The following is a 13,875-nucleotide window of genomic DNA, read 5'->3' as shown; positions in this document are numbered from 1 at the left end:
TTTCCAGTTGGTCAGTTGTGTGTTTGGCACTTTGCCATTGGGTAGTTCCTAATTTACTGCCCGGACAGGCCCTTGTAGCCTGTGCTGAGGAGGGAGGAGGAGGAACCAAAGGAGGAGGAGGTGACACGTGGTCGGTTGTTTACAGGTTTTGGAAGGCCAGGGTGTGGTGCTACTTTTACTTCAACAGGTTAAATCAGGATGGTTCCTCCTTCCTTTTCTTTGTTATTAACTTTACTGTGAACTCTGCAGATGTGTTGTTTTGTTGTAATGTCATTTAAAAAGAAAAAAGAAAAGCAGGAAACCACAAGTTACAGTTGGTTCTCCTTTTTTGGATACTTATCTGTTGCTGGGACGCCCTGTGTGTGTTTTCAGCTTGTCCTTATAACCTGTATGGCTATAACTCCACAAACTTCCTTTTGGAGCCATGCATTAGGGTGCTGAGTATGAATTTCACCCTCAGGCATTCCTCCTGCTGCTTTCCCTCACTCCTACAGTGCTGTCATGTGATCATTCATGGACCCAGCCATGCCATATGTAGTCAAGTCCACTCTAGCTGCGCCCCACAGACCGCGAGAACATAGAGGAGTTAAAAAAAACAAAAAAAAAACTGGCGTCAGCATTTCTACAGCATGTGCTCTCCTTTGCTCGCTCCCTCCTCCCTCCATGCCTGCATCACAGCTCCAGTCACACTTGTTGGTTTGTTGTTTGTTTCCCCACGCTTGCAAGAAGCTAACTTTCGGTTAATTTATGTTCCCTTTTTTTTTCTCCATACACCCATAGAAGCGTATTAAAATACCGACTCAATCCACCTTATGTCTTCTGATATTGCTGGTGAGTGTCAAAAAGCTATGCATGCGAGTAAGTTTGCACTGCAGACTTCCTGAATAATGTTTTGCCTGTTATGTGACCTTTGGTTTGCTGTGCAAAACACTGCCCTGACGCACACAGGTGGACAGAAAGCCAGTGTATTAGCTGAAGGGTGCACTTGATTGTTTGCAAATGCAAGAAAAATTAAGACTGGAAGTTGGCCCGTAAACCTTCGGTATGAACTATTTTGCTATAGTCGTGCAGCTGTTCTTATGCAGAAAAAGTCACAAAGCGAGACTTCTTGCACAACACCGATAGGTAAAATGTTGCCATGTCGTCTTGCCAGAGTGAGTCTTGGCTTTGTAAACATCGACGGGAAATACAGTCACCATTAACTGTTCAGGCTTGCAGCTAAACTTGGCTTTAGTAACAGAGCTGTACCTTTTTAAACTCACTTTTTAAATTGTATTTATTTTTTTGTGTTTTACTCAGACATGAGCAGTTTTTATGAAAGTTGCTTACCTCAGAAATCAGTCCGCTGCTGTAGGTGATTTGAGTCGTCTGTGTTATTGTCCAGAAAACTAGTGCTGGATTATTTTTAGACTCGTGTGTTGTTACTAAATAGTAGTTTAATGTTTACCTTTTACTGTGGCTTCCGTTCTTGTCAGTGTGTCCTTTGTTTTTCTTTTTTTGCAGTCGTCACAAAGGGCAAAGCTGGGAACACTTGAGAGTGTTGATGTTTTTTAAAGCCGCTCAAATAATATTTAAAGTTTTCCACTGTGAAAAACTATTTTTAAAGGCGACGTTGGTAGATGATCCATCTACCAATCAGAAAACTCCCTTTGAACAGGAAGAAACCTCCAGCAGAACCAGCCTCAGGGAAGGGCAGCCATCTGCAGCGACCGGTTGGGGTTAGGGGATGGAGACAGGACAAAGACGTGCTATAAAAAACTTTATATTTATTGTCTGTATACTTGTGGCCATTCTGTGTACTTTTATAAGGTTGTTTGTCACAGTGTAGACCAGTTCATTAACGAACAAATCCACTCCTCTCACTGCAGGGAGGTTTGCTCCTGGTGGCACCGTGGCGGAGGCTAACCATCCGTACAGCGACGACGACGACTCGCTGAATGAGGCCGAGGTGAACGGCAACTGGACGCCCCAGGAAAAGGCGCTCCACGAGGCTCGTCTAAAAGCTAAAGCCAAGCGTCGCCTGCGCAAATCCTCGTCTCGCAACTCCACCAGCGAGTCTTTCTCGGAGTCGGGAGAAGTGGCGGGTGGTGACCCGCACAGCCCGAAAGGCAAAGTCAACACCAATGACCGGAAATCCAGGACGGGCAAAGGCAGAGGCCTGCCAAAAAAAGGTATAATTTGCAGTCCGCTGCAATTTTCAGCCCTTTTTTCCATTAGTTTCTACTTGGATCGGCTCAACGCGACTCAAGGGGCTGTTATAGCAACACAACAGAACGTCCAGTGACATCATTTGTTTGCAACACGAACGCTACAACAAAGGCGGACATTGAGGCGATTGCATACCTGCTCCTCACTCTGTGGCATTTTGTCAGACTCGAGGACCACAGTGTTGTTTCTGTGCAGCCAATTCCCCTCAATGCTCTGTTTCAAAAATGACATCACTTTTTCAGATCGCCTCGAATTGTTTGGAATCCCACCCGAGTATGTACTTAAAAACTACTCGGTACCAGGTGAAACCCTAAAAACCACGTTGAGTCGTGCCGAGTAGATACTGATGGAAAAGGGTTATTAGCGATGTACCTTCTTTCTGAATCTGTCCAAAACTGCATTGCTGCATCTGGTGCTTTCACCGCTCTAATTGATGTGGCACCTTTTGAATAGTGCGTAGCCGTCACCTACTCAATGCAATGCAAGCATATGGCATTATAGTAGCAGTGCAGTTACGTTTGAAGCAATGCATCCTGAGCATCATGACTTATACTGCTGACTGTTAATGCTGACTCTTCGTGTTCAGGTGGGGCAGGTGGTAAAGGAGTTTGGGGAGCTGCTGGGATGGTTTACGAAGATGAGGAGCCCGACATACACGACCCCAACTATGATGAATCTTATCAGGTGAGGCCGCTGGGGGGTTTGTCTTTTAACACTTCAGATTATCTGCAAGCAGGTTTGTTTTATATCTGTAAGTCCTTTGCTTTCAAATGCTGGCATCCAGCAGTCAGGGGGTTTTTGTTTGTGTTTTTTTTCCTTCCAGCAGTCAGTGCATTGGATGGCACCCTTTATCTCTTTATGTCCACGTTCTGATTCTGATTCTGAACTGCTGATGAGATGCATTGTAATCCATCTCCCATGCTACGCAGAAACACCGGAAATGTTGACAGTAGGATTTCCTGGGAAATACAAGACAGTTTTCGTTTCAAAAATCTTAACAAGCTTTGTTTGAAACCCGTTAAAAAAATTGGTCTGCTAGCATGTTTCTTAAATCCAGATGGCTCCGTCCCATTGCAGTCAACACTATTTGCAATCTTTAACCCCGTTATCATCCATGTGACGCCGAAGGCCGAGTTTGTTTGTCTCTTGCTGCACTTGCGACTGAATGCGGGCTGGGAACGGCGCTCCTGTCTGTAAAATGCTGATAACTGTTTGGAAATGGCTCAGAAAAGCCGGTGTGATTTCAGCCTTGACTGGAGCACGAAGGTGGCGTAAAGATGTTGACTGTTAAAAGGGAACTGGGACAGAGTGGTACAGAAAAATAGACGAGACATGTGCAGACTGTGGACTTTGAATCAGACTGCACAGATCACCTGATAAAGGAGCTGCCTAGAAATGGGAACTGTAACACGCTGGAATGCCTCTTTCCTCTTCTTTGACTAATTATTTTTAGGAGGTGGTTTTTCCTTAAAATAACTCAAATAATTAAGAGGACTTGTAGAAATGTATATGTTAGCCTGCACTGAGATTATCATTTGTGCTCCAGGTTGTTCAAAACCTCAGCTGAACGTTAGTTTACTCATATCCTTGGAATTCGTAAATACAAGTGTTGAGACAGAAGTTTAGGTTAAAGCTCACCGGTAGCCCGTTTTCAGTCAGTGTTATGTTTACACATCTTCTGTGGAGTTTTTGGTATGCCCAAAAAGGAAAAGTTTTCAATAGACGAACTGAAAGGTCAAAATGGTTGTGAGACTTTCAAAGGTAACAACTTCTGGTTTCTTTGGGCAGAAACACAAACTCAGTATGAGTCTTGCACAGCTCTCTGGGGATCCGGTGGATGTTCAGAGCTTTAATAACGGAAAGAAAAGCACCTCAAGAATGAATATGGATGCTCTTGTGAAAACTCCAGTGAAAAATATCTTATATATCACGCAGTTATACGAAATTAGCTCATACAGTACAGTGCAAAAGCCTCGAGTCACCCCTCGTTTCTTTGTATTTTAAAAGAATTTTCTTTAAGCTACTTAACACTGAACTACGACTCATTCAAGCATAAAAAGGCCGCCTAATTCGAGGATGAACCAGTGTTGTCTACACATAACAGACAAAAAAAACCAGAACAATTCCAGCATTTTGTTTCTACAAGTCCACACAGTGTGTTCCCATTTCTTGAGTTCAATCTATAAGAACACTAAAGTTAACAGGTTGACTGTCATAAAAAATTATTTTTGGACCAATAAGGTCATTTCCTAAGAGCTATTAGGCTTAAAACTTAAAATATCTACAGCAGATGAAAGTATCTGAAAGCCTGACACCTATGACATCAGAAATGGTCTCAGTGGAAGGGTAACTCTCAAGACGCCATTCTGAAGAAGACTGAGGAATATCACATTACACAAGAAATGGGCTGAAAATCAGTTTTAAAATCAGTTTTAACAGGTTTTATGGAGTGATGAATCCAAACTTAAAACTTTTAGTTCAAATCAATGCCACTATGTACAGAGGAGGTCAGGAGAGAGGCACAACAGTGAGTGTATAAAACCATCAGTAAAACACGGCACATTCAGTAACATCTGGAAAGCATCCAGGAGAACGGGGTTAAAAAAAAAAAAAAAAAAAAAAAGGCAGCCGGCATCCAAAGAAGAGCTTTGAATGTCCTTCCAGGATCTTGGGAACTGTTCCTGAAGACTACTTAAAGAAATTACAGCGAAGCCTGCCTCAGAAGAATAAAGGTGTCCGTTTGAGTCTTAAGCTCATTAGAATTATACAAACTCTGTTATTGACTGTTTTACCCTGTACAGAATGTTTGCATGTTTCAAACCACTGCACCCATTTTCCTAGCAAAGTATAAAGAAATGAGGGGTGGCTCAAGACTTTTGCACAGTACTGTAAGTTGAACTGTGTATTTTAGAATTGTTGAAAATACTTCATATAATCCTGAAACAAAGCTGATGAGAAATTCAATGATAAACGTGCATCCGCTCTGCTGTGCGTGCTTGTTTCTGACTGACGCCGCGTGTGTGTATTTTTACACAGGGGGACACGGTCTACGAGACGGTCGTGCCCGAGATAGACGAGAAGGAACTTGAGAAAATGGTGAACCCGATTGTACAGGAGTACTTTGAGCACGGGGACACAAAAGAGGTTCAGGTAAGTAATTATAATAAAGCTTTTGAAGTCTGTGCATGCTGACCAAGAGTGAGCAGGTTTAAAGAACAAAGCTGGATGACTGAAGTAATGTGGAGCTTTTAACAACAGGTTTATTGGGCTGTGCTCACTCTATGCACGGGTGCCAAGCACACGAAAGCACTCCCTCTCTCAGTGGCCTGCACTCGCACTGTGCTTTGATTGTCTGGGCCTGATTAGGCTTCGGTTTGTGTCTCTCGCTTTTGAAAAGCATAATGTGTTTGTGTTTTGGGGTCATTTTTGAAAATGCTTAAATTGTAAAAACTAAATGCAATTCTCCCTCCAAAACCCTATCAGATGCTGTTGAAGGAGCTCAATTTGGGCCAGCACAAGTACGAGTTCTCCTCTCTGGCCGTGTCCCTGTCCCTCGAAGGCAAGGCGAGCCACAGAGAACTGACCTCCCGCCTGCTGTCTGATCTGTCGGGGAAGATGCTGTCGCAAAGTGAGATGGGGCGAGCTTTCGACAAGATGCTTAAAGAGCTCCCGGACCTCATCCTGGACACACCGGATGCCCCGCAGGTAGAGCTGATGCACGATGGGAAGAAGCACTCACAGATATGCTACCAAATATAACTGTGTGCTTCAGAGGGTGGAGAGGCACTGCAGGGTTCAACCGTGGTTAAGTGTAAACCACTCCTTTTTATCCCAAAGGTGCACACAAATCCTCTTCAAATATTACACATGCTCTTTGTATCTTTCTTCTATTACGAGGCAGCAAAATGTTGCATACTAGATCGCCACCTTCAGCAGTGCAGAGGCCTAATACATTTAAGAGCTAAAACTAAATAATAAAACAAATGTTAGTCGGGTATGTTTGTTATGTGGCTTCACTTGGTTCGCTTACCGTAATCTTTCCTCCTGTTCCTTGCAGATGTTAGGCCAGTTTATAGCCAGAGCCATCGCAGACCACGTCCTCCCCATGTCATTCCTGGACTGCTACAAGGGCAAAGTGGACTGTGAGCATGCCAGGTGAAAGCCGCAGTTCAACGCGTTGTAAGAAAGGCTGTATTGTGCCCCTGCCACCCTTCCCCTCCACCTAACTGTGATCCTTTTCTTTAGAGTGGCTTTAGACCGCGCTGCTGTGCTGCTGTCCATGAAGAGGGAGATGGTTCGCCTGGACAACGTGTGGGGTGTCGGTGGAGGTCTGAGACCTGTCAAACATCTCATCAAAGAGGTAAGCCTCACCCCATTCAGAAACTGATAAGTCGCTCGCTTGTGATATCATAGTGAATCCCTCACATCGGAGTTCCAAGTGTGTATTACATTATGTAATGTAAACAGGGCGAAAACGGTGCATGCTGGGTAGAGCGCCACAGTCTAGCTGCTGTGTCAGCAAAGATTTTGACCCCCTGAGAAGTGAGAATTAAAAAAAAAAAAAGGCATGGGAGGGGCAGACATAAACAAACACACTCTCACAGTAGAGTCTCTTTCTGCCAAATCAATACAATAAACAGTGTGTGAGAATATAAACATGATTTAATTTAAATCACCTTATAAGCGTCAACATATGCATAGATTTAAAAAACCCAGTGTGTCCTGCAATAACATAATAAATAAATAAATGATTAAAATTAAGACAGTCTCAATCGATTCCTCTCCTTGTGTCTTGATCCCTCCCTCTAAAGGTGTGAGGAGGCGAGGGAAAGACACAAGGAGACAGGATTTGACACAACAAGCCTTCTCTCTCCTCTGCTCGTGTGATGCACATTATGAACTGAGACACGCTTTAACGTGGCGTACTGAAATTGGTTTCTAGGTCGCAGGCCGGAGGATGGAGGACAGAGGATTACTGCAGAGTGTACCGTGCAACTTCATGTACACTTAAGTCCATATGTTTCCCTCCTTTTAAATTATGGGGTTTAAAAAAAGGACCTTGTTAATTGCTTAAAAATGGGGTATTGTTGTCACCCTGACAGGTGGGCAGGGGCAATGGACACGTACGTTTGTAAATGCAACAACGTGAGAGCGATGCGATGTAGGAGTTTTAATATGATACCGTAGGTTCATCTACTTAAAGTCTTGGGACAAGTTTGGATCTTAGTGACCTTGACCTAAGGATCAGGGGTCAGAGGTAAAGTTTTATGAAAATCTACTGAATTTGATACATAGGATTTTGAAATTGATACCATAGCTGTGTCTGTGATCACCAGTATTTTTATGCACAATGACCTGCTTTTTTCCAGAAGCTCCAAATTAATTCAGCTGACTGATGAGCAATTTCATGGCCAGGTGAGGCCTATTCTCTTATTTAATGGCAGCTGATCCATCTGGAGATCATCACATCAGAAGTTAATTGAAAATGTTACATTTCTGTTTTATAGCTTGGCACTTTAATTTTAAATATGAGGCTCGAGGAGATCTCACTGCGGTAGAGGCAGTGTATCATTAGGCTGAAAAACTAAAATAAAACCAGTTGGAGAGAACAAAAACTTTAGGAGTGACCAGATCAACAATCTGCTGCATTCACAACAACACCAAAAGAAGGCAACTAAAGTGGAGGTTAATTGTTTCCATGGTTTCCGTGAGTTTCACTCAAGAACAAGAAGGGCAAATTAACACTTTGGGGGGAAATGATTTGGACTGATGATGATAAAGTGCGCTTAGAGAAGAGAAACGACTCATAATCCAAAACATACATGATGATCATCGTGGAGGCAGCATTACGGCACAGGTGCGTATGCAGCCAGCCCACTAGTGTTTATTGATGATGTAGCTGCTGATAGAAGTAGCAGGATGGACTGAAGTGGACGGGGCTATGCTCTCTGTTCAGATTCAGCCAAATTCTGCAAAACCGATTGGACGATGCTTCACAGCGCAAGTAGATAATGAGCCAAAGCCCTGCAAAAGCAACTCTAGATTTTATGGAGGCAAAGAAATGAGATACTCAGGGGCCAAGTCAGTCACCTGATCTCAACCCAGTAGAGCATGATTTTTAGTTGGTGAAGACAAAACTGAAGGCAGAAAAACCCACAAACACGCAGCGACTGAAGGCAGAGCATCTCAAGGGAGGAGACGCAGCATTTGGCTTCCAGACTTTAGGCAGTCAAATGCAGTGCAAAGGATTTTTCATCCAAATATGAAAACAGTCTTTATGTTTAAAATTGTTAGTTTGTCCAATTATGTTTAAGCCTCTGAAAATGGAGGGCTGTGTATAAAAATGGCTGTAATTGTTAGACAGTTAACACAAAACTCTTGTTAAACCCCTTGAATTAAAGTTGAAAGTCTGCACTTCAATCACAATTTACTTTTTTAAACTTATTTTTTATTGAAAATGGCTTAATAAGTAATCATAATAAGTAATCATCTGCGTGTGCTTGTGCTGATGGGCTCTGCTACTCGGTCTTTTGTTTCTCTGGTTTGTTTTTGTTTACAATCACTCTTCAGTAATCTGGGATTTTGTTGCCGTGTGAATGTGGGTGTGGACAATGTGGGAGTTCCACTTGAGGAAAACAAACCCAAACTGTAAGTTGTGCAACATTTAAAGAGTGCGAGTGAGAGCGGTGTGTCAGCCTCGGTAGCTTTCAGACCCGTCGCTGAATTGGATCCAAAGTTGACTCAGAAGTGTTGGTCATGCTCAGTGTTTTGAGCATCTTGGATCAATCACGCGCTCTAATCGAATGACTAATCGTTCCATAAATAGGTTGAAGTAAAACCATGCTTCCTGATGTACGTGCAGATCTGCAGTGAGAGTGACATAACCGAGCCTGCTATAAAAACAGAGCGGAGACTGAAAATTCAAGCAGAAGTGCAAACAAAGAAATGTTTTTCTTTCTGTCGGGAACGTTAAACATTTCATGATAGATTTTATTTCCCAGATGAAGGTTGGGTTATTCCTGGAGTAATGGCTAGATGAAAATATTTCATAGGCAGGTGCTTTAAATGTTGTCTGGTTAGTTGCAGATTCTGTAATTTGGCAGGAAAAAAAGAAAAGGAGCAATTTGATAGCAAGCCTTCCTTGTGCAGCTCGTTCTCTCCTCTCTTCTGATCTCCTCCCACCATCATGTGCCTTGATGTGCTTCACATGTATGATTTCTGGCTCTACGTTGGATTTGAACGTTTCTTTTTGTTGTTCTTTACACTCCCTTAAATTGCTCACCTGAGCTGGTCTAAAACAATCTGTGATTGGCCAGAGTCTCCCATCATGAGTGGGTGTTTTTTAAATGAAGGTACAGGGCTCTAGTTAGCCTTTTTCCTGCTTGTGGATTTTCTGTGCATTGATGCCAGAAGACATGTTTTCATACTGGAGCTCCTAACAGAAAAAGATTTACTTACATTTCTGTATACTCTCACCGGGTTTATTGTACATAAACATGGTGAGAGTAAGCACTGGGATAATTCAGTGTAGAACACTGTATGCATGGCTCTTTACCCTTTTATACCTACTCTGAATTAAACGTGGGTTAGTTAGTCTTGATGAGTGTTTGACCTGCAGCTCAACTGATGCGGCAGCAATGCATCAGTTCAGTCTTCTGCTGTGTTTGATACCGTTGCCACACACTGCTAACGTGGCTGTTTGTTTGTTTCAGATGAATCTTCTGCTCAAAGAGTATCTGATATCAGGAGACGTGTCGGAGGCGGAGCACTGTCTCCGGGACCTGGAAGTGCCTCATTTCCACCATGAGCTGGTCTACGAGGTATCCACAGCTTTTTATTTGTTCAAGTCAAGTGAGGTCAAACAAAGTAGAAGGTTTATTTTTTTCTACTTGTTCTTCACACATAACAGGATAGGAATTAAAATCTGTAAACTGAGCCTTTTTTTTTTTAAGTGTTTTCTGTCTCTGGTGTCGAGTCAAGTAAACTGAAGAGCAACACTGGGAAGAAAAAAAAACTGATCGGTGACAGTCATTTCTGCTTTCTGCCAAGGACACTGTGTGTTTGGCAGTGATTGTCTCTTATTTGCAGTACATGTATTCGCTAAGCTCACTTCAAATCAGTCAAACCAAAATGTGTCCTTGTGTAAGTATAAACAGATTACTGGTTACCAAATTTCAAACGTGCACACAGTTGACAAGCTCACTTTTGGATGGCAAGTTTTTCTGTTCCATATTAGACCGAGTGCAAACAGATGCACGCTTAGTGCACGTATGGCAGCGGTGATAATTCTGCTTCCTTGTGTGACCTTGTGGGTTCCTGCTAAGATTTGCACAATGTTATGCAGCTAATTGCAGTACAGCCAGTTTTACTTTTCGGGCACGCAGACTTCAAAAACGGATTTTTCACACAGTCCAAGGTCTGCAAAGGGCACAACTGAGGAGAGCACAGTCGTGGCAGTTTCACCCCCCCTTGTCCTGTCTCATGTTAGTCTAACAGTTGCCTCGGCTGTAGGCTGAAACACTTTACAATGCTGTAAAATGTTCAGCTCAGAGAATGTTGATGATTACTGGCCTCGATTCTCTTACTTCGATTCATTGATCGGATGATGATACTTGGTGCGTGTTTCTCAGTATTGTGCGTCTATTTCACTTCAATTTTATTTATATACTGTCAAATCACAACAGCAGTTTCCTAAAAGTGCTTTATATTGTTAAAAAAAGACTCTTCAACAATACAGAGAAACCCCAACAAGCAGATGAACCTGTATAAGCACGCATGTGGTGAAAGTGGGAGGAAAAAAACTCCCCTATTAAAAGGAAGCAACTTCTGGCAAGACCAGTTGGGGGTGAAGCAGGGAGACGGGTCCAAAGACACACTGTGGAAGAGAACCAGAGATTAATAATAATAAATTATGATTAAAGACAGAGTGGTGTATAAACACAGAGAGAATGAAAAGGAGAGTGGAAAAAGAAACGCCAAGTGCATCATGGGAAGCCTTCAGCAGCTTAGATCTGTTGAAGCATAACTAAGGGAGGATTCGGGGTCACCTGCTACAGCCCTAACTGTATTCTTTATACTCTTTATCAAAAAGAAAAGATTTAAGCTTAATCTTAAAATTAAACAAGGTGTCTGTTTCCCATTTCCAAACTGGGAGCCTGTTCCTGAAAGCTGAAGGCTCTTTCTCCCGTTCTACTATTAAATATCCTGGGAACCACAAGCAAGGTAGCAGTCTGAGAGTGAAGTGCTGTATTGAAGTGATACGGTACTGTGAGGTCTTCAAGATAAGATGGGATCTGATTATTCGAGACCTTGTATGTGAGGAGAAAGATTTTAAATTCAGTTTCTGAATTCATTTTCCAGGCTGTAGTGATGGTGCTGGAGTCTAAAGGTGACACTGCCACTAGTATGATGATGAAGCTCCTGCAGTCCTTCTGGAAAACGGGCCTCATCACTGTTGATCAGATGAACAGGGTTAGTCTCCTTTTATTTTCTACCATTTTATGCACTGTATCACTTTCGTATTACTACTTATACATTTTTTTTTTTCTCCTGCAGGGTTTCCAGCGCGTCTATGATGAGCTGCCTGAAATCAGCCTAGATGTGCCACATGCCCACTCTATCATGGAGACTTTTGTGGACCTGTGCTATCAGGAGTCTGTCATCACCAAACAGCTGAGGGATGCCTGTCCCTCCAGGTGAATTGGGGTTTATTGTCTAATGATTTCAGGTCCGTTCCACTGAAAGTTTCAGAAAGAATCTGGAAAATAATACATCTTGTCCCTGTTGACAATAAAGGCGTGAAGTGAAGGTGTAATTCCACATTTATCCATACCAAAACAAAACAATCAAACATAAGTCCCTTTAAATGAGCTGGTACTTATATAGTGCTTTTCTACTCTTATTTAAGCACTCAAATTGCTCTCTCACTTCAAGCCTCATTTACACCAGCGCCCTTTTCTACTTCTAAGTGCTTTTAACTCGTAGAGTGACGTCACTCACAGTTCAAACAGCAGACTCGTGTGCTCATGCAACGTCTTCCACGTGTTAAGGATGGACTAGAACATACCTTTAAACCCGTCAAACAGCGCTGGCTGTCAGTTGGAGGACAAACTACAGCTTCCAAAGAACATGTATCGCACATTTTCATGCTCTGATGTTACAGGTTGTCCACACTGGATGGGATGACCTCCTTCTCATTTTCTAAACACGGCTATTATTGCTTAAATACACATCTGTCAGTATTTGCTGGCTTCCTGATCTTGCTCCAGGTTAAGATGCGAATCTTTCAAAACGAGCCACACATACACTGTTACATTTTCAGTAAAGGCCCGGTGATTTCTTGATTGCACTGCGCTTTTTGGACAGCGGACGATTTGTTTTGTTCTCAGTGAGAAAATGTGAAACGTGCCACGTCTTTATCTGTGAGTCTGTGAGCTGCCTACCAACACTAAAACATTTCTCTGTCTTGACTTTCTCCACTAGAGGGCGGAAGCGTTTTGTCAGCGAAGGAGATGGAGGGATGATCAAGACCTAATCTACAGGAGGAAGAGGGGGCATCAGCAGCAGCAGGAAGAGGAGGGGGTGTCTACTGGTTCTTACACCCTGTTTCTGCTCCAGCATGTTTCCCTGAAACCGGACATGCCTGCGGTCTAATGTTTCCTTGTTCCTCTCCTGGTAATGTTTATAATGTCATCAGTTAAAACCAGCGTTTGTTGACGTTTGGTGGAAGTAAACCGAAAAGAGCGGCCTGGGTTCAGATCCCATCATCTTGTTCGTCACTGCTTTCTTTTTTTTTTCTTTTGACCTTTTTGTGATGAATATTCTCTGAGGGTTCATGTGACACTTTTGCCTCAGTCTTTGTACCTGTTTGTCAAGAATAACACAAGTCAGAGCTGCAGAGCTACAGGGGGACAGGCTGGGTTACGTGGGAGATTAATTGCTTTTGTCTCTTGCTTAATTTCACCTGTTACCGTGTCTTTATTTTTTATTTTGTTTTCATTCACATAATGTGCTATAAATGGAAACGCGCACTCAGAGGGACAGAGCATACCGTATCCAGCGAGCACTTAGTAATTTAGCTGAGCAGAAAGGATCTAAAACTCTTCAGCTTCTGTCCTTATTTCGAGGATGCCATGTTTCGTACCTCTTGTTTAAGTTGTTCATTAATGTTTTATGAACAGTGATGACTTTTTTTTTTCCTCCTCCTTGAATTTTGGGCTTTGAAGCCAAATGTTTACTTTCGTAAAGCACCAGTGAAAGCAAAAGGTGTTTTGGGCACTATTTGGGTGTTTATCTGAAACTTGCATCAGGGCAAATACACTTCAGAAGCCATTTCTGAAAATGAAGATAAATTGGGGTTAATGTGATTTCAAAATAAATAAATGAGCAATATTTTGAGCACTCTGCTTGCAGTTAACTCGTGTATTTACAGCCACGTGGTCAGCAGTTGATTCTGGACAGGGTAGCCTTCGACGTGCAGAGACGCTCTAGACGGCGGCGTCTGGTAATTGTCTTTAATGGATTAAGTTTAATGCATGTGTAAAGACAACCCCAGCTTTTCTTGGAAAACGGTCATTGAGACTTTTTCTGCCCCTGTCTTACAGTTTTACATGTTGACCAAAGTTATAATAAATATATTTCATTCATTAAAAAAAGTAACAAATTGAA

The 13,875-nt window shown here is 42.5% G+C and overlaps 1 protein-coding gene across 2 annotated transcripts in view; it reads left to right on the top strand.

The window, feature by feature from the left end:
- Nucleotides 1-13,875, top strand: part of pdcd4a (programmed cell death 4a) — a 17,387-nt gene extending 3,512 nt beyond the window's left edge. The window contains exons 1-11 of one of the 2 annotated variants that reach the window (XM_005941996.3): nucleotides 9-831; nucleotides 1,869-2,171; nucleotides 2,795-2,892; nucleotides 5,245-5,358; nucleotides 5,692-5,913; nucleotides 6,266-6,363; nucleotides 6,454-6,568; nucleotides 9,921-10,028; nucleotides 11,569-11,679; nucleotides 11,764-11,903; nucleotides 12,691-13,875. In XM_005941996.3, coding sequence (XP_005942058.1) covers nucleotides 813-831; nucleotides 1,869-2,171; nucleotides 2,795-2,892; nucleotides 5,245-5,358; nucleotides 5,692-5,913; nucleotides 6,266-6,363; nucleotides 6,454-6,568; nucleotides 9,921-10,028; nucleotides 11,569-11,679; nucleotides 11,764-11,903; nucleotides 12,691-12,742 — 1,380 coding nt within the window. In that variant the 5' untranslated portion in view covers nucleotides 9-812 and the 3' untranslated portion in view covers nucleotides 12,743-13,875. Of the gene's footprint in view, nucleotides 1-8; nucleotides 832-1,868; nucleotides 2,172-2,794; nucleotides 2,893-5,244; nucleotides 5,359-5,691; nucleotides 5,914-6,265; nucleotides 6,364-6,453; nucleotides 6,569-9,920; nucleotides 10,029-11,568; nucleotides 11,680-11,763; nucleotides 11,904-12,690 lie in introns of those variants that run through there. The other variant, XM_005941995.2, reaches the window with a different exon arrangement.

Source organism: Haplochromis burtoni, unplaced genomic scaffold, assembly GCF_018398535.1.
Source record: "Haplochromis burtoni strain Fernald_Lab_line unplaced genomic scaffold, NCSU_Asbu1 Contig_328, whole genome shotgun sequence".
In the NCBI taxonomy this organism is placed as follows: domain Eukaryota; kingdom Metazoa; phylum Chordata; class Actinopteri; order Cichliformes; family Cichlidae; genus Haplochromis; species Haplochromis burtoni.
Note: the sequence above shows the minus strand (reverse complement) of the source record. Positions and strands in the feature narration are given on the sequence as shown.